The sequence below is a fragment of the Molothrus ater genome, chromosome 9, assembly GCF_012460135.2.
Source record: "Molothrus ater isolate BHLD 08-10-18 breed brown headed cowbird chromosome 9, BPBGC_Mater_1.1, whole genome shotgun sequence".
NCBI lineage: Eukaryota > Metazoa > Chordata > Aves > Passeriformes > Icteridae > Molothrus > Molothrus ater.
The window spans coordinates 27,941,898-27,961,952 of NC_050486.2; the positions used below are offsets into that span (position 1 = coordinate 27,941,898).

At 43.9% G+C, this 20,055-nt stretch overlaps 1 protein-coding gene across 1 annotated transcript; it reads right to left on the reverse strand.

Moving 5' to 3' along the window:
• Positions 1 to 152: 152 nt before the first annotated feature.
• Positions 153 to 20,009, reverse strand: LOC129046756 (uncharacterized). The gene is made up of 5 exons (XM_054515691.1): positions 19,816 to 20,009; positions 17,505 to 17,663; positions 11,920 to 12,064; positions 1,604 to 1,805; positions 153 to 224 (listed from the first exon to the last, which is right to left on the reverse strand). The coding sequence occupies exons 1-5, from the start codon at positions 19,889 to 19,891 to the stop codon at positions 153 to 155; spliced, it is 654 nt and encodes a 217-aa protein (XP_054371666.1). The 5' UTR covers positions 19,892 to 20,009.
• Between the last annotated feature and the right edge of the window lie 46 nt (positions 20,010 to 20,055).

Below are 20,055 nucleotides of genomic sequence, written 5' to 3' on the forward strand. Positions count from 1 at the left end.
AAGTCTCACTGAATGGGGACTCCTTTTCAGACTGTTTCCAAAAGTAATCTGAGATCAAGGAGTGCAGAGAGAGGACCTGAGAAAGGAAAGGACAGGACAACACTGTAGGAAGCAGCCAGAAATGCAGGACATTGACTTGCTGCACAATCTGCTCAAGGGTTACAGAAATCCACAGTCAAGCCCAGGCTGATTAAGTAGATGCAGTACTCATGCTGACTCATTTTCTTTACAAGAAATCCAAACAAATAAGATTAAATAAAGAGGCAAGAGTGAAATAGGCAAGTGCAGGTGATTAAAATTATCTTTGCCTATGAGGAAAAAAGGGCCAGGTTTCCTATAGCAGATTGAAAGTCTTTTTGCCTCAAGCCCCATAATATAGAAAAGACCCTCCTGATCAGTCCTTTGACCAGCCAGTTATACACTCCCTTTGCTTAACATTGTGGGAAGAATCAGACTCCTTATGTCTCTAATTATGAGCCTAAGGATGAAGCCTTCAAGCCCTTTCTTAAGGCACAGTGATCCAAGTACAGTTTGGTTACCATGAAGTAGATATTATTTAAAATAATCACAGAGTCATAGAATGCTTTGGGTTGGAAGGGGCTTTAAAGACCACCTTGTTCCAACCCCCTGCCATGGACTTGGACACTTTTCACCATCCCAGGTTGTTCCAAGCCCTGTCCAACCTGGCCTTGGACACTTCCAAGGATGGGTTATGCACAGCTTCTCTGAGCAACCTGAGCCAGGGCCTCATCACTCTCACAGGGAAGAATTTCTTCCTAATATCTAACCCTGCCCTCTGTCAGTGTGAATCTATTCTCCCTTCAGCTGTCACTCCATGCCTTAGTCAAAATTCCCTCTCCAGCTCTCCTCTAGCCCCTTTAGGTACTGGAAGACTGCTATAAATAACTTAACAAAAAAGTTTCCAAGTTTATATCAATAATTCAAAGAATAAATAAATGCTCATCTTCTGAGGAGCCTGATTTTCTTCTTTCTTTTTTTTTTCAGCCCAATACACATCATGATCAGGTCAAACCCCTCTAAGCCTATGTGACGCATGACAAGAAGACACGTACATCTGAAGTTGTTCATCTAGCAGCAACATTTGGCCTTAATATGTTCATTTTTTTATAGACTCTAGAAAAAAAAAGCCAAGAAGCGCTTTCAGATATAAAGGAAAAAAAACAGACTTCAACTGCTAGGAAGGATGAAACCCCATGACCTCAGCAGCTCGAGCGGTCAGCAGCATCCCCCGCACGCTCCTCGGGGCCACACCAGCTCCCTGCCTTGCAAGGCTGGTGAAGCCACTTGGATTTTTTTTTTATTCACTTGCTTAAATGTCGTAGGCTTGAAAGTTTGACTTGAAATATAACATTAGTGGGTTTGTGGTAAAAGCAGCAGAGAGGATAGGATGACAGGCGGGGCAGAGGGGACTGATTGAAAGCAGGTGTGGAGGAGGAAGATGGGAGGAGGAGAAAGAGGAAAACATGACTGAGTAAGTAAATTCAATGTTATACATATTGAAAAAGAGCACCCATATATAGAGCACCCACCTGTGCTCACTTCTTTTGAACATTGTTTTTTTAACATAAAACAAGAGACAGACTTTAAAATTGAGCGACCAAAACAAGGCACAGCGTGGCACGCGCTGCTCCCACAGAGGTGGCCGTGGCAGGAGTGCAGGGCAAGTGTTCTCCACGGTGTTTAACTCCCCACTGGAATGTTCTGGTATCTTATGGGAAGAAGAGCCCCTATAGACCTGAAGGTGGGCTTGGTTTCTGGCTCCAGGGGGCATCTTGTATTTATGTCTGTAGACACACATGCAGAGAGAATAAAATATAGTGGAGATCAATCACAGAATCATAGAATATTCTGAACTGGAAGGGACTCACCAGGATCATCATCATCCAACTCCTGGCCTCGCACAGGACAGCCCTAAGATCATACCATGTGCCTGAGAGCATTGTCTAAATATTTCTTGAGCTCTGGCAGACTTGATGCAGTGACCACTGTCCTGGGGAATCTGTCCCAGTCCTAACCACCCTCTGAGTGAAAAACATTTTCTAAATATCCAGCCTAAATCTCCCCTGACCCAACTTCATGCCCTCAGGTCCTGTCACTGGGTACCAGAGAGAACAGATCAGTGCCTGCCCCTGTGCTTGCCCTCACGAGGAAGTTGAGGGCGGCTCTAAGGTCTCCCCTCTATGTCTCACCTGGTTTGGCCTCTTAAGTACCCTCATCGCGTTAATTTGATCACTACACACAGTACAGCTTTCTTCTCTTAACTAAACACATCCTCAAGCAAAAAAAAAAAAAAAAAAAAAAGAAATCCCCCTTGTAAGGGGAAGGGGGAAATTCCCAGGAAGGAAAATTAAAAATTATGGGACATTATTGACCATGTGAAGCTTTAGGGATGCTGGTGTGATGAACCTCTTCCTCTCTCCACACATGCACTCACCATCCCAATTCCATACAGTTTTACCTATTCTTTTACTGCATTTTTACTTGATTATACATATTATTGTCTCATTAACTGCAAACCTTTCCAGAGCACTGAAAATGAGAGAGCATTAAAATACACTGAAAAGTCCTGCAGCTCAATTAACACACACCAGGGGGTTCAAGGGGAGGGGAAGGGGGGGTGGGGGTCAGCTCCAATTATAAAAGGCAAACTTATCTTTTTTTTTTTTTTTTTTTGGTAATATCAGCTAATTAGACTTTGACAACCAATTAGCAGATTTTTAGCTTTGCTGAGAATCAAGTTAGCACCGAGAAATGAGAAGGCAAGTAAACCAAACATGCAAAATGCTCCTCTTGTACCACAAACAGGCTGTCCTAAAGAAAAAAAATATGCCCAGGGCCAGATTCTGCTCCTGGATTTATAGCCCTTTCAGCTGGCTGTCACACCAGTTACTCGCAGGTGTAAATTGAGTGTAGGACTTGGCCTGCAAACTTAAGCTCGCCATAACTCATGCAAGCCCACAGCAGAGAAGCGCTCTCCAGCCTCCTTGCAAGGTTACATTTTAACTTTTAATAACCTTTTTTTTTCCTATTTTTTTTTCCCTATGAAGCATGAAGTACCCAGATGATTATTTAGGATTAATGGATTATCAAAAGTGCCAGTTGGCACACTCCTGCTAAAGAGAAAAAAAAAAAAGGGGGGGGGGAGAGAAGTGTAACAAATGCAGCTGTTTACTAATAAATAAAGCCTCAGCTGTAACAGAAATAAATTAGATGCATTTAATTGGTCGACTGCAAACCTCCTCTCTTTATTACAATGCTGCTTCTTGTTATTTTATGATGTCAGGGTAGATGGCAGACTGACAGAGTGTTTATGAATCACAGTTTGCAGATGGCACTCCTGGTTTTTCGGCAGTTATGAGCACAAGTAGCATGAGGACTCAATAGAGGGTTTTTGCCAGGGAGGACCCCCTGAGAATTAGCCGCCTTCATTTCTCTGGTGCCAATCTCCCCCTGACAGGAGCACTATTTCACAAAACCTACATTCAATAAATTATACTCGCCTGGCAAGAACTTGGAAATATTTAACACTCAGAGGATACCAGCATCTCAATTTAATTTCTATTCATTTCCAGAGGACGCCAAGCACTACTTGGAACAGCCCTGGTTTGTGTGCATGTGCATGTGTTTCCCCCTCCCCAGCTAAAAAGAAAATATAAAATATAATGGTCTCTGCAGCCAGGAATATCTCACCCTGCCTTCAAAATGACTTTGAGTCTCCTGAGGACAGTTTACGGTCTCGTGCCCTGGTCCTCCCAAGTTGCCCTGCCTAATGACAGCTTTGTAATCCAGTTGGGAAATAATCTCACATGGCTGCACTTGGAGCTCATGAGCTGTAAAACTTCTGGATTGAACTCCTTCACCTGGTCACTTCAGTGAGCTACAAGCAAATGCAATGAGGGATGTGGTCATAATTGTCAACAGATTTGTAAATTTGTGTCATTAGTTATGCGCATAATGGATTTTATTCTAATGAGCTTGTTCATAAGAATGCCAGGAGGACTTGGCCCCTTTGGAGGAAATAAACTACAAACTTTGCCTATGCATTTTAAAACACATCAGTGCCACTTAAAGGGGAAAAAGAAATGTTTCCTCTCCTTTGAGTGCACTGCAGTTTTCACTTAGTTGAACCTGATGCAATAAGCTATGGCTCCTTTTACTGCTGTAAACTCATTTCCTACCTTTCCTGGGATTTCTCAGGGATACATAGCGTTTTTCAGATGGGAACATGTTTTTTCTACTCATTGAATAAAACTGGAAACTATCGCGACTCTTTGGGCCCAAGATACCAGTGTGGAAATACAAAAGGCAGCCCTTGTCCATACTCTCAAAAATGAAATTTATTCCAGGGCACAACATTGTCAAAGCTGCCACAGCACTTCTCCCTCCAAACCCAGCTAGAAATGCTGTGGTGCTCAGGGGGTCAGTCAACAGCACCTGATACACATGGAAGAACAGTAAAACTAAGTATTATTTAATCAGGGGTTTATTATATCTATTACTATTAAATGTATTCTTATTAAATCTAGTTATAGCATAAGCCTTGTTCTCCAGAGACAAAGAATGAGGCTTCTAGGCTTGCTTTTTGGGGAAATCTACTCCTGCTTTTCTTTGAAACAACCTGGATATTTTTATTGAATGCATGAGCTGAGTGAAGAAGCAGACAAGCCCATGGAAACCTACTGGCACCTTTGCCAAAATGATGTTCTCCGCGTGCCCAGCGGAGCCCTCTTCCCCTGCTCTCCCTCCTCTCTCTCTCTGATCCTGCTTTTCAGCCAACCACACATAAAAATCTCCGGCATGTGCCAAGTACTACAGATGGGTCCATTGTAGCACACCCTAATGTTCATAGCTGACACCCAGGTGTTACAGTTTGTACTTGCTTGCTAGCCAGACGGTGGCTGTGTGCCAAGGGGAAGGCACAAAGCACTTGGATTCCGTGCTGAAAAGCTATATAAGAGAGACTTTAAGAGACAGAAGAGCAGGTAAGAGGCTAAGCAAAAGGAAGAGGAGACCCATCCACCAGCAAACACCTCCCTCTGCCACGCATCCAGCCTCCTGTCCCATCCCTATAAAGCTCTGATTTATTGTTGGATTCTATCCAAGCATCCCTGTTCCCCTGACCTTATCCACTGTCACACCAGCTCATTTCAAACCCACTGCTGATCTGCAAGTTATTGCAGGTCTGGCTAACAATGAAGTGACTTATTTAAAAGACATGGGCAGAGGGAGAATGGGCTGTCCATTTCTGATGTGCTCATCCCACCTAGGTAATGAACACTGCCTGCACAGGATCTGAATGTGTAAGGAGCAGAGCTCCTGAAATCACACCAACTCTGTCTGCATGTATTTGAGTGGCCTGGAGAGTATTTATGAGCCCTTCCTGTTTAATAGCAGTAGCTGGAAAGGGTTAACACCAGTATCCTATTTTCTCTTCCATTTTCCCCTCCCAGGAGCCTACTCCCCTTCCAGCCTAATTTCCTTCAGTTTAATTAATTTTCAGTAATCACAAGTCTAGACACCACAAGCAGCAGCTTCACACCCCAGGTGACACGGTAACGCTCACAGCGGATGGGCAAAGGGACGCGATGTGGTTTCATGCACCAGCCCCCCGCACGGAGCCAGAGATGCCCATGTCTCAGCTAAGCCCTTTTTGCAGAACAAACAATTTTTTGGAGAACAAATGCTTTCAAGGATTCAGGTGCAGGGAGCTTTTCGACCATCTGGCTGGCGGGGGCTCCCCAGCTGTCTGCAGCGGGTGCGTTCGGAGCAGCACGTACGAGCAGGGTCCAACTCTTCGGAGACGTGCCAAACCTGCGACACATGTGGAGAGCAACTGTGCAGCGTTGGCTCACTCCAGAAAGCCTTGGATCAGTGGTGTGTGGGCTATAAAGCCATGCACCATGCATATGCTGTGGCCCAGGCAGGGTTTCTGGAGGGTTGGCAGCGCTTGCTGACACAATCAGAGGTGCTGGGCTGACACACACCTGCTATGTGACCCCATACCTTTCTACTCAGGGTAAATCCAGAGGTTCTCATTTCTTGGATAAAATTTCAGAAAGGAAAAAGAGAAAAGGGCAAGAGCAGCTCTGATGGCCCTGAGGAGGTCACCCTTTGTTGACCATTTGTATTTGCTACCCATGGCAAAGCAAGAAAAATTACAAGGTGTCAGGAAGGCAAGTTAGGAAATAGTAGCAATATCTTGGAAATACACAGAGATGGATCACTTGAGACACGCACAGGAAGAGCAGGACAGAAGAACAGGGGCATGGTGTCAGTAGAGCATGGAGGAGCAGAAGTGAACAAGACATTGCCTCGTGCATAAAAAACTGCACCTTTTTCAACCCAGAACTATTCAACAAAAGATTGGATGTGGTAGTTAGTGCCGTGGTCTAGTTGGCAAGGTGGTGATAAATCAGGGTTTTGGACTCAATGATCTCAGAGGTCCTTTTCCAACCTAAAAAAATTTGTGATCTGTAAATCCCCAGGCTGAAGCACCTCCTAGAATTGCCACCATGTATTGGTTTTCCATGCATTAATATGGATTATTTTGCATCCTGACACTAGCAGTGACTGATTGCAGTAACTTGCACTATTCCCCGCTCATGAGCACTCATGAGCTCCAGAAAACACTTGGTGGTGTTTGAGGGACTTACACATATTGGAAAGTAATCCCACAGCATATGAGAATTTGGGATCCAAAGAGAGAGCTAACACCCACCAGCCCTAGTAGCTGCTGCTTACACAGAGGCTCCGGACCAATTTTTAGCCCTATAAAAAGCACACATTTTAAAACACACAAAATTGGACCAACTGATAGCCAGCCAACTTTTGGTATAATCTCTCTTTCAATCTAACGCCAGTAAAGGAAGAAAAAGAATACTAATGAAGACGCTTGACAGAAAGGACAGTTAGTTCATGCATGCATTAGTGAACAGCTATGGTGTGTGAAAAAAAACCTTCCTATCCTTTGGTTGCAGAATATCACTGCTAAAATATTTCCCCACCCTCAGCCCAGTCTGAGATTTAGTACTGGTACTTATTGATCACAATCCAGAGGACTCTCTTACCTAGCCCCTTCTGAAGATTTCCACCTTCACCAGGACTAAGCAGGATGAAAGCTAGCCCTTGCTTGGCCCTCCCTGTAAAGCCTGATCCTTATTAGAGATCATTGCTCACAAATTGCTGGCTTGCAGCAGGGCAATGCTCTGCTACATCCCCAGCCCTCACAGCTCGTATTTAACTCCCACACAACCTGTGTATTCAGGTTGGGAGCACAAAGCCTCCCTCAGAGGGTCACTTCCTTCCTCTTCTGAAATGAATGACTCCACAGATCTGTTGGCTGGGCACAGACATTCCTATGGAGAGAAAGTAAATATTTCACCCTGTTTATGAAGGCTGAGAATAATGCCCTGGGCTTCATCGAGCTGGGATCAGCAGCATCCAAGACACTCGCAGCACTGTATCATGACCCAGGATGAATAACATCATCCTCATCCACCCCAAAGTCACAGAATCACAGAACGGCTTGGTTTAGATGGGACATTAAATTAATCTATTTTCAACTCCTCTGCCATGGGGAGGGACACCTTCCACTAGATCAGGCTGCTTCAAGCCCCATTCAACCTGGCCTTGGACACTTCCAGGGATGTGGCATCCACAGCTTCTCTGGGCAATGTGTCCCAGTGCCTCACCTCCTCACAGGGAAGAATTTCTTCCATATATCTAACCTAAATTTTCACCCATGACTCCTTGTCCTATCCCCAAATCTCCTGATGAAGAGTTCCTTCCTGGCTTCCTTGTAATATTTTCCAGCTTCTGATGATTTTGTTGTAGTTACTGAAATGGGACCACCTGACTCCTGAAAGGTTGTGTGTGTGTGTTCCCAGCAAGCAAAGCAAAACAAAATAAATTAAATTCACAGGACAAAGCACATTAAAGTCTATTTGGCTGTAACGAGCTAGATTTACTAATGCACTCAGGATGCCCAAAAAAATGGAAGTTCACTTTTCCAGTCACCTTTCTCTCCTCTCATGCACTTCCCCCACCCCTTCCTTTCAGTAGATTATGTGAGACTCATTACTTTTTATTGCTCTGAACAAAAAACATAATCTTACTGTTTCTTACTAATATTAGGCAATGACATAATGCCATTTGCAGAGGTGTCACTGACTTTTACTGGCTTCTGATGGCAGGGCTCTCCACTTTATACTCTGTTTTATGTAGGCCTCCTCAGAATTTATTGACCTCAAAGGATTTCTCAAGTTGCTTAATTATAAAAGGAAGAAGACAGCACAGTGGCTTAGTGAACCAACATAAAAGTCAGCTAAAATGTGTCATTACAGAGAGGGATGGTGGAGGGAGATGTGCAGCAAGGAGCAGTTTCTAGGGTCTGAGCCCAAGAGGCAAAGCTTTCTCTCTGAGCTATTCCCCAGCTGGAATGCTGCAGGGTGAGGCTGAGGATGGCTTCCAGCTTGCCCTGGTCTTCCATAGGTGTGTTGTGTTTACTCCAAGTGAGACTATGAGCACCCTGAGGCAAAGACAAGGAGGAAATAAGAAAGAGATCCTGCAGGAGACCTTCCAGAACCACCTCAACACAGGAGTAAGTGTCAGATAAAAACCTGTGTTTGGTCTCGCTGCTTACCCTCTCAACCAAACCAAGTCTCAGACTAAACTACTACCAGAACAAACCTACTGCTGCAGGAGCTGGTGGGGATTTCACTCATCCCCAGGAAAAAGGAGGAATAAAATCCCTAAAGCTACTGCTGCCTCCAGCTGCAGATCTGGGCATATGGGGACAGTTTGGTTGAGCTCATCCCCTGAAGCATCTTTGGTGTCTGCTCATGACCCAGTACTGGAAATGGCTTTTGTCAGCTGCTTCAGCTTCCAAACCCATATTCCTGGGAAGGAAAAAAAAAAAAAAGTAAAAAAAGACACAGGAAGTGAGGCACTGGTGGAAAAACAAACCAGCAGCAGTCACTGCCCATTTAGCAGGAGGGATTTAATGACTTGAGGCAGACTTCCTTGAGCTCAGCGTTGCACAGCAGTTACTTGCTCCACACACTCTCTTGTCCAAACTCAAAGCAACATTTCCAATGCCATCCTTTCTCCTCTGGAAGGGAACTAAGAGATTTCTCAAGATTACTGTGGGAAAAGCAGCTTACTAAGGAGAGAGACTGGAAAAAAATTAGTTAAGATCACAAATCTGGTTAAAAATAATTAAAATACATGCATGTGCTGCAAGAAAGGCCACTGGCTTCTCTGCATGACCTGCAGCAGGAACAGCAGTGATGTGTTGGTGTAACACCCAGCACAGGGTGACAGGCAGCAGCCCCTTCTGAGGCTTCTCATTTCTTAGTTACTTCTAATTTCAAACTGGTGGAAGAGGCAGCTCAGATTGTTTAAAGATGTTATTTTGGTCTCTCCTACACCGCTTGGTACGCGGCCCGTGACTGTGTCCAAAAGAGGCAGATTTGGCTGGAAAGACTGAATGCTGCTTAGTATTTTCCCTGTTATATTTTCACATCTTGGGGAAAACTGTGGCAGCGAGGGATCTGTACCTAAGCTTTTCTAATTCGTGTGGCCATCACTTACTCGGCACGACACCACAGGTCTCACGTCTCTTGGCAGCAGTACAGGGCTCGCACTTTCATATGGATGAAGTATTTGTGAGCAATTTTTCCTATTTATTAAGCATGAACAGGCTCCTCTTAGCATGGAGCAGATAGAATTTTTTAAAAACATTTCAACAAATCTGCTCCTGTGGGACTGGGACAGAAAGCTCTGCCACGTATGCACATGTGATTTTTTTCTTATGTTGCCCTTCAGCCTCACGGGTTTTGATTAAACTAAGAATTGGATTTATGGATTTGTGCAGAAGAAGAGTGCACTTCCAGCTCCATGGCTTGGTGGAAAATGGTAATATTGGGCACATTTCCTTGCCTTATGAGAGGGCTCCATTTGATCCATGGACTGGGAGTATATAAACAAGACCTGAGATATGAAGCTCACCTCTGACAGACTAGAAAACAACATGGAAAATAAAAGACTAAATAAGGGGTGTCTCCATGGGGTTGCTCACAGTAGGAAGGAGAGAACATACGGATCCAGGAAAGTCGTTTCCTGTGCGTGAAAATAGAAATGGCAGGAACCATCCTCAGAGAGTGAAATTGGAAGGAATGGGAGAAAGGAGGTAAAGACATAAAGCATAAGCAAATCAGACTGAGGTAGTAGGCAAAGAGCAGGATGAAGGAGATGACAGAGCTGCAGATCACACCTTGCAAGCAGAGGACCTGGCTGGAGAGGGAAGGGGGAGGCTGGCTGCATTCCCCCCGAGCAAAGGGGCTTGGTGGCTCCTCACCCACGAGCTCCTAAAGAAATGCTGGTAGGAAGGAGGGGCATGTGTCCATTTTAGAACTTCAAGTTGTTTACTACTTCTATGAAATTTTTCAAAATACACACTTGATGCTCTGGGAAAGAAGCCAAAGCTGTTTCAAGATTTGATGCCCCTCTGTGCATGCTATGGGCTGCTGCTCCCCTCCAGAGAGGGGCAACCACAGTGGATTTTTCCGCTTTTCCCCGCAGAAAAGGGGCCCCAGACACCCAGGCAGAGCAAAATGGGATTTCATATGTTCACTGATTTCTGCCTCAGAAAGAAGGCTTTTACTTTTTTCACAACTAGAGTTCACCAGGTATTTTAGGATCCAACAGGTTTCTTGTGCCCTGAAAATGGGGATTCAAACCTTGCTAGTGGGAAGAGTTGGACCTGGATACAAATTTGAGACAAAAAGTTTGTTTGGCAAGTCCTAAATATTCTTTTGGCATAAGAATAGAAATTATTTTTAGCTCTACAAACTATTTTTGTTTGTCAAGAAAATGTAGTACCATCACCATTCACACCATTCAGTGAAGTTTTAGCCTTGCTGGTGCTTCTTTCCCTACAGCCCATGGAGGTCTTTAAAAGGGCCTACATAGAAGCAAAACCAGTATTTTATTCTTTTTTTTACAGACTGATCTGGCATTTCTGAAAGAATTCAGCAGGTGCACATAATTTATTTTATTTTTCTATCTGTGAATTCTTAAAAGTAGAACCCAAATTAGGCCTAAATATGTGTTACTGCCATGAAGTGAGTGAAACCACATCACCTGCATCCCAGTCTTACAAAACACCAGTTTTTTAACTTGTTCTTCTGCAGACCTATAAACAAAATGCTCATGACAGGGTTTAGACCTGCCATGTCACTCAAAAATCTGCTGATAAACTATTTTTTGGTGAAAGGATGTCAGAAGGACTTCACTGCTGGCAAAGAGAGACAATTAATTAATATTACTCTCCATTCCACCTCTTTGAAGCTTTATTCCCAGAGATGGCACTCTGGCTCTCTTGAAAGGAGTGTGAGCATTAACACTGCCTTCAACTGGTTTTGGACCTTAAATATTAAAAAAAAACCCAAACCATGCCATGTTCTTCCCAAGAAGATTCACTGTTAAAAATAGATTAAAGAGAATGGAGAAAACATACAGAAGGGAATAAAGAAAGTGGGAGACAGACATAAGAGTGTGAAAAAAGAGCAACTCTGGCCTGACTGAAGACAACCAGAGTTTTGCCACTAACTTAAATATAAACAAGCCTTTGCTCAGAGACCAGAAACCAGCTTTTTCTGCATGAATGGTTTTCGCTGGATTGCATTGTGTGGCTTGTCACAGTCCTGTACCAGGCTGCCGAGTGCACAGCCTTGTTATGAACCAGCTTTCAGGGACAACCCATGCAATGGAAGCCAGATCTCCTCTGTAATGTGGGTGGGCTTGGAGATGCTAGTGTTGAGATGAGTTCCTCTCATTTCTTTCTTTCTCTTTTTCTTTGTAAGTCTTTATGCACCGGATGTCACTTAGATAGCTAACCTGGAAAGATGAGGGATTTCATCGTTGACTGGCATGATGTAGATGTAAAGTGTCCCTTGGACTGTGCGCTTGCCATCTGTCAGCTGCATGGTAAAACTATCCTCTAGGCTTTCTGTGTCATTATGCATGTACAGCAGCATCAGTCCTACAGGAAAAAGGGGAAAATTAAAATAGAAATCCTGGATTCTCTAAAAACATAGAACATAGCTATCATATTGTTAAAAAAAAAAAAAATGAAAAAGCTCCACAACTCTCTGGAATTTAAGACATCCAGTTGTGATCTTTAAACACTACAGAAAGCCCATCCTGCTACCACTGAAAGAAATCCTCGCTGCTGCTGTGAGGCCAATGCCCATGTAAGCTCATACAACCCACAGCCCAAGTAGCACTCAAATGAGGTGCTGCTCCTCTGTCAGTGTCTCCCCACAGCCGAGCTTTCCAAGGCTTTCTTATTTCTCATCTCTGGTCTCCCACCTCGCCTCGTAGCTCGGACCCCTCCCAAGGGGTTAAGACTGTGTTTAGCAGCCCTGGGTGGAGGCTTTATTCTTGCTGTGATTCCTGCAAATGCAAGAGCAGAAGCAGCACAGCAGGGCTCTGGAACTCATTCCTAGCTAACTTACGGAGCAGACAGTAAGCCAAGCTCAGCACGCTTTGGAGCAGTCCCCATGAGAGGCCTCATTTGCTAGTGAGATACTGGCAATATCTTCAGTCAGTTTTGGGGGCACTTAAAAGAGATTCATACATGATGTGTTCTTCAACACATCTGCTTTGCAGGGCTAGAGCGCTCCCTAAATTCGTTATTCCCTGGGCACAAGCACAGCCCTTGTCACCACGGTATCCAAATGCTTCACACTCGGTCAGTGGCCCTGGCTTGCCAAGCCCTCACTGAGGCAGGAAAACACAGCCGAGCACAAGCCAAATTTAACAAGTAACCTGGAAAGTCAGTGACTGCAAGAAGATTGGAAACAATGCTCCTGGAGACCTGGTGTTGCTTCCTCCCCATGTGTGGCTTTTCAACCCATTTTGGGGCAAGGAAATGGGAAAATATGGAATCAAGGTGTTCATGGAATGGGCTTAACTAGTAGTGTATGCAGGTGAATACATACAGCGTAAGCTTGAATATACTGCGGGGGGAAATAATCAAATGTTTTTTGGATTAAAAAGACGACATTAAACCCAAACAAACATTCCGTGAAATACCGGAACAGACTCTGCTGTGGGGCCGGGTGCAGTGAGCGGCTGCCCCCGGCAGGGGCCCCCCGCGGCCCGCGCAGCCCGCACTCCCAGCGCGGCCGGGCCGTGAGGGGACAGGCCCGGGCCCGCCGCTTGTCACCCCCCAGCCCTGGAAACAGACTCCTTTACTCGGGAAAAACCCTCAAGATCACCGAATCCGACTGTTCCCCCAGTACTGCCAAGGCCACTACTAAACCATGTCCCCAAATGCCACATCCACATGGCTTTTAAATGCCTCCAGCGATGGGGACTCCATCACTGCCGTGGGCAGCAGGGCAACCCTTTCCATGAGGAAACTTGCCCGAATATTCAATCTAAACTTTCCTTGGCACAGCTTGAGGCTGTTTCCTCTTGTCCTGTCGTTTGTTATTTGGGAGCAGAGCCCGACCCCCCCGGCTGTCCCCTCCTGTCAGGAGCTGTGCAGAGCCACAAGGGCCCCCTGAGCCTCCTTTGCTCCAGGCTGAGCCCCTGCCCAGCTGCCTCAGCTGCTCCTCATCAAAGGTGAACCAAAAGCAGCTAAACAATACAAGGGTACAAGGAAAGCCAAAGTCACTACTCACACCTTGCTGGAGCTCAGCTGGGGAAAAAGCAGTGAATCATAGAATCTTAGAATAGTTTGGATCAGAAGGAACTTTAAAGCCCGTCGCATTCCACCCTCTATGGTGTGTGGGGACGCCCTCCACCAGACCAGGTTCCTCCAAGCCCTGTCCAAGCTGCCTTTGAACACTTCCAGGGATGGGCCATCCACAGCTTTTCTGTGCAGCCTGTTCCAGTGCCACACCCCAGTAAGGCTCATCACCAGCATCTCCACCAGTGAGCCCATGAGCTGGTGGAGGCTGATGATGAGATATTAAGTGTGCCCATGGTGATGGCAAAGTCTTCACCATTCAGCATGATTAGTCCTGAAATACTCTGGACACCTTCTCCAAGCTGCTGCAAGGAAAATGTCGGAGGAGAGGAAATACAGCTAGGGCAATCATCAAGACTTATGAAAAAAAGTTAAACAAGAACTTTTAAAACATAATGATGCGTACATGGGAGACATTTGACCAAAAATATATCCCAGCAGACCCCTCTGCCTTTTGGATAGAAATATTCTAACTTCCAGTAGAAGCAAGCGTTTGCCTTTTGTTTTCAAAAATCAGTTTCTGGAGGCCAGATGTGCAGAGAGGGACTCATTCTGCATCCAAACCTGATAACCCTGCCCTGCCTTTACCTGGAGACATGAGGGGATCCTAAGAAGGAAGAACAGATCCCATCGTTGCCCTCAGCACAAGCTCTGCCACATGGGTACAAGGCTGCAAAGCTTACAGGTGCTCCCAGATTTGCTTTCTCTCCCTTCACCCAGGGACTGCCACATATCATCGCTAATGAAACCTCCATTTACATTACTTGGTCCTTTCCCACTCGCAGCATATGCTCACTGGAAAAAAAAAAAAAAAGAAAAAAAATAACTGCTGGTAGCCCCACTTCAGGATCTTTTTTTTGCACTTCAAAGTAGTCTATAATGTACGATGGAGCGCCAACGCTTTCATTGACATATAGCTTGTTCACTTGGATGTCATGAGAGAGCACACGAGTGAATCTAAACAGTGCAGCGAGCTAGTTAGATGGCTAATCTGGTGGGTTGCTTTGATTTCATAAATAAATTAGTTTAGTCTTCTGAACAGGGAGAGAAGCACGAACCAGTGATCTCAGCAGCACTGCTGCCCTTCATTACCGAGAGGGCCTTGCTCAATTAGAAATGCCATTTGTTTTGATTATGAGGTTTTATGTGAGTAGAACCAAATTTTACCCTAATACATTGAATAAGGACTTGTATAAAGAACCACAGCCAGAGCTGTTTTCCAGCTGAAATACTGGACACAGGCTGTATGCTAAGGGATGCAGGTAAGGGACTGAGGGCTGGGGGTGCAGACCAGCACCCCCAAGGGCATCCTGTATTCAGGCTGTGTTAGCACTAATTGCTGCCAGCTCACCGCTGACGGCGTACCAGACACCAGCATGAGTTTTTCTTGGGAATGAACCACAGGATTTTTTTTTCCTCCCTCCCTTCTGGATGGAAATAGCTCATTAAATATTTAATTTTTCAATTAAAGAGTCACTTTGAAAAAACAAAAGTTAATATTCATCCTTTTAACATGTGGCGGGTTCAGAGCAGCCGTGCTCTTTGCACACATCAGAACCAGAGCTCAGACATGAGCAGAAACTGTTTAAAATGCATCTGAACTGAATGATTCACAAAAAAAAGGCCAAAAAAGTAGTGCTTCAATAAAAATAAATACAAATTCCACAAAACTTGAACACAGAAGTAGTGGGTAAAATAGTATTTTCTTTTAGAAGTGTTTAAAGTGGAGTATTTCAGGTGGTATTTGAAATCATATTTCAACTAAAAGCATCATAAAACAATTAGGCAAGATGGTAAATGAAATCTTTAGATTCCACAGAAACATTCTTGTTGTTGAATTTGGTTGGCAAGAGATTGGCAAAAGATTTTCAATCTGATTTTACAAAAAGTCTTTCAAATTTTCACTGCTGTGGCACAGCCCATTTGCTCTTTTGTAGAAGACAAGTTAGTGATTAGCTCAGTGCTCTGAAATTTCGATTTCAATGCACCATCCCTGAGCCAACTCACACAAATCTTTAACCTCTTTGCACCCCACTTCTTTCTCTGTGGCTGGAGGTGGTGACACTTCGTACAACCTTTTAGGGGGACAAATGAAAACTGGTGGAGAGGTGACAGGACCACACAGCCCTGTGCCCTTTACTGTGATCCCAACCTCGTGGAACTGGAAGTCTAAAATGAAACCACTCTATTATGGGCAGATTAGAACTCCAGAATTTGCTGCAAATTTTCTGTAGAGCCAGGTTATAGATGCACAAGCAGGAGATCCTTCCACCCATGTGAGTAATTTCCTTGGGTCATAACATTCCTATTTATGGAACCTATTTTAGCACTTCTTAAAAATTGCCTACAATTAATGCAGCTAAAATTGCATGTTCAGCAGAAGGGAAAGCTGTGCCTAGACACAGCTTAGGAGAACTAGAGCCAGCTGAAAGGAATATAATCTCACCTTGAACTTTACATAAAACAAAGACATTCTTCTAGTGATGGAAAATACATTGGAAAAAGCTGATGTGAGTAGCAGAGAGATGCGTGGGCTTGTTAGCAGAGACAAGTGTGCTTTGAAGCACTGTAGATTTTTAAGATCTATCATCTAAGATAGCCAGACCTGTGCAGGGGCATATATAAAGCATTTTTTCCAATCATTGCTCTGTTGAGCCTGCTTACTTATTTCACAACAGCATTTCTTCAGGTAAAACCTACATAATTCTGTCTCACTCATGACTAATCTGGAGATTTGCTCCAACTTCAAAACAAAATGGAATTTTGTGTTCATTTGGAGTACACCAAGAGGAAGAGGAGGTACCTAGGCTGTGTAATCTCACTGTAATGAAATGTGATTGAGGATCAGTAAAGTGGGCAAATATGGCTCAGAATTACAGAGCATTTGGCTGATTTTTAGGAAGTGAGTCAGCAGAGTTTTCTTATATGGACAGTTGTATGGAGGGACCACTTTCAAGCGTCCTTCATCTAGAGTCATCTCTGTCAAAGTCAGGATGCCCTGGCAACACTTCTGTGCCAGATACAGTGTGGTTTTTGGGAATATGCTCCCAAAATTTTGTCACAGACGACTGAAAGAGTGAGACAAAGAGATCATCATGCTTTTTGTGATTATAGGGCACTTGTCCTCAAAATAATCTGGAAACAAAACTTGCATGGGTACAGCAGAGAAAACACAGCCATATTTCTTTTTTTTTTTGTTATGTAGATAGCGGTAGTAGCAAGGTGGCTGGGACAGAGGGGAATGCCAGCATGGAGAGCTCTATAAAGGAACAGAGCAGATACTCTGGCCTAACACTTGCAAGTTTACCTTATCTCCTTCTCCAGCCTGAGCTGTTGCTGTCCAGATCCCTGTGGCTTCCTCCAGCCTGTTGTGGCATATGAGGCAAAAAATGCCTCTGGAGGGAGGGATGGATACACAAGTGCTTATTTTGTGCAACAAATCAAGGAAAACAGTTGAAATTTTGATCATAAGACAATGAAAATTTGGTAACTTCCTTGACCAAACTACAGATTTTATACTTAAAAAAACTCTGTCAAATCAGTTTAAAGAAAAAAGTTGGGAATTTCTGGCTCCTGTCCTCTTGTTCAAGGACAACCCCAGTTGTCCTTGTGATAAATACAAATAAACTGCTACAGAAATAACATCAGGCTTAAAAATTCTCAATCAAGTTCCTCGGTATGCTGCAGCAAGGTCGAATCCACGGGGGTAACATATTTTCATTACCTCTTTTGCTGGTGGCCTCTGTTGCTGCAAAGCACTCCAGCATTCTTCCCAACATCGAGCGCTGCTGTTTCAAAGGACACGGCTTGTTCAGGACCAAAATACACGGCAGTTGTTGCCCTTTCCATTTAGGCCTTAAGCCCTGAATCAACGGTAAGAATCCTGGACATGGGAAAATACAGTGCTGACAAATACGTAATTCAATTAAATGGGCTGGCATTGTTTAAGCAATAGCCTTTTCCTCTGATCCATCTCTTTCAGAGCTCTGTGTCTTAGTATTATGGCCTACTTGAAACACTCAAGCTCATGAATGGATTAAAGAGGGTTTCATTTGTTTTATTTATTATTTTACTGCTTTGCTCGGCTTTTTGCAAACAGGGGAGGCACAGGCCTCATTTAGAATTCACTGTAACATGCACATTCTTCCCTCCTCTGTCGAGAGGAGAAGGGGGAAAGAAAACAACAACAAAAAGATCGCAACTGTTTGTAAAGTACCAAAACTCTTGGGTAATTCATCATCAATGTTGACTGATTAACAAAAGTGGCTTTAGAGCACAATCATCTCAAAACATGGATAGCATATACATTTACTGCCACAGTAATTCGACAGATTTAAAAAAGGGGGAAGTATTTTACCCAATTCTTTGTTCAAAGTTACATTGGATTATTGAATATTTGCCTTTTTAATTTCAGTCTTTGATTTTAAAGAGCAAATCCCTTTATTCTCCCAAATGTGATCTCAGTATTATAGTATCTCACTGTGATAGCTGTCCATCCCTTGAAATGCATCGATGTTGCATTACATCAACAAGGACTCAAGCTTCCATTTATCTTCAAAAACTTCACAATCCACTGCAGTATATTCTCAGTTGCAATTTCTGCTTTCAAGTTTGGCCACCATGTGCATAGCATTAATTTCTCTGTTCACATGTAATTCATTCAGGGACTTACACCAGCTGAGAACCACATATGGAGGCCCAGATTTACAGAGCTTTTATTTTGTGCCATGGAAGCCTACAAGAAACAATTTCTATTTGAATATTGAGTGTTTACAGAGGTCTTGTTGTTCACTAGAGACAGGGGATTATGAAATCATATTCTGCAAGAATCCTATCCAAAAAAACCTGACTGTAACATTTATTAACTCTCTTTGTTTCAGTGCTCACAGGGTTCTTACAGGGTGATTGAAAATTGCTTCTCTTCTCTCAGAGTTTGTTGTTTGTTACTATTATTTATTGCTTTTTAAAAACAGTTGGTCGAGCTTCAGCTGACCTTTCTCAGCTTCAGCTGAGCTTTCTGTTGTGTCAGACATTGCAATTTAAAATGACCAAGACATGGCAGCAGAGACAGGTGAGGAGGGGGGGATGTAGGTCTCAAGCAGACCCACACAAGTGCTCTAAAGCTTAGCACAGTTTTGCAGTTAGAAAATTGTATGAGGGGTATTTACACCATACAACTCCCCAGCGCTGGTGTCTGTACCAGGCAGTGTTTAGTTTTGAGAATACACTCCTGTTCTATCACATTTGGGTGAGCTCCAAATGCAGATCTCTAAGACCCTTCTGTGGTGCTCATTTAGGCTTGTTTTGAGACAATAATGACACATATTGAATGACTAATGTCCCACATAATTAATTCTGTAGCTCCTTATTTATCAAAATTTCAAGGGGAGTGGAGCATTTTGATGGAAAGCAAGAAATTAGCAGTTAAACCTAACATAGAGAAAAATCCTTGGAGAGATGCTTCAGGGTTCAGGCTACCTGAGAGAGCTGGAGGAGTCCCTGGGCTCTCCTGGTTGTTTGGGAGGGGAGCTGAGGTGGAGGTTAAGCATCCCCAGCATTGCACAGCCTCTCCCCCCTGTCCCCTGAATCATCCCTTCCTGATTGCTGCCAGGGGGAGCAGAGCTGGGTGGACATGAGCCCTGGTCTGGAAAGCCCTGCCAGCCTCCCTGGCAAAGGACAGAAAGTGTAAATTGATTTTAATTAGGGATCACTCATGTGGCCTCTGAAGTATCAGTTTAAATCAAACATTAGCAACTGTCAATTTCTTCTTTCACCCAAGACCAAAATCCTGTAAACACAAGGACCGTAACAAATCCCTGAAGCAGGCTTTAGTGCACATATATGGAAAACATACTAAACTATAAATACTCTATACCATATGGCAGCGAGATTATCTAATTTCACTTCATAACTGGTGATAAAATGACCAATCAACTGACTTGCAGAATGAAATGCCCAGCCAAGGATTCAGATACCCTTAAGAAGGCTCTGAGGTTTCATTGTATCCCACTGCATCCCTAAAAGTAAGCACATACCTGTTTCGCTGACATGAGGTTGGACAGGAATATGTGCAACGCTGGGTCTGCCTTCAGAGCCAGAGTCTGTCCTCATTTCTCTGCAGCTAAATTAAAGGTGGGGAAGCTGGACTGGGAAAACATCAGCAGTGCCAGAGGAGAAATTTTGAACTGTCCATTTGTTTCTTTATAGGAAAGAAGTGTTTGGGGCAGGTTACACTCATTCCTCCACTTTTGCTGAGCCCAGAGGCTCATCGTTAA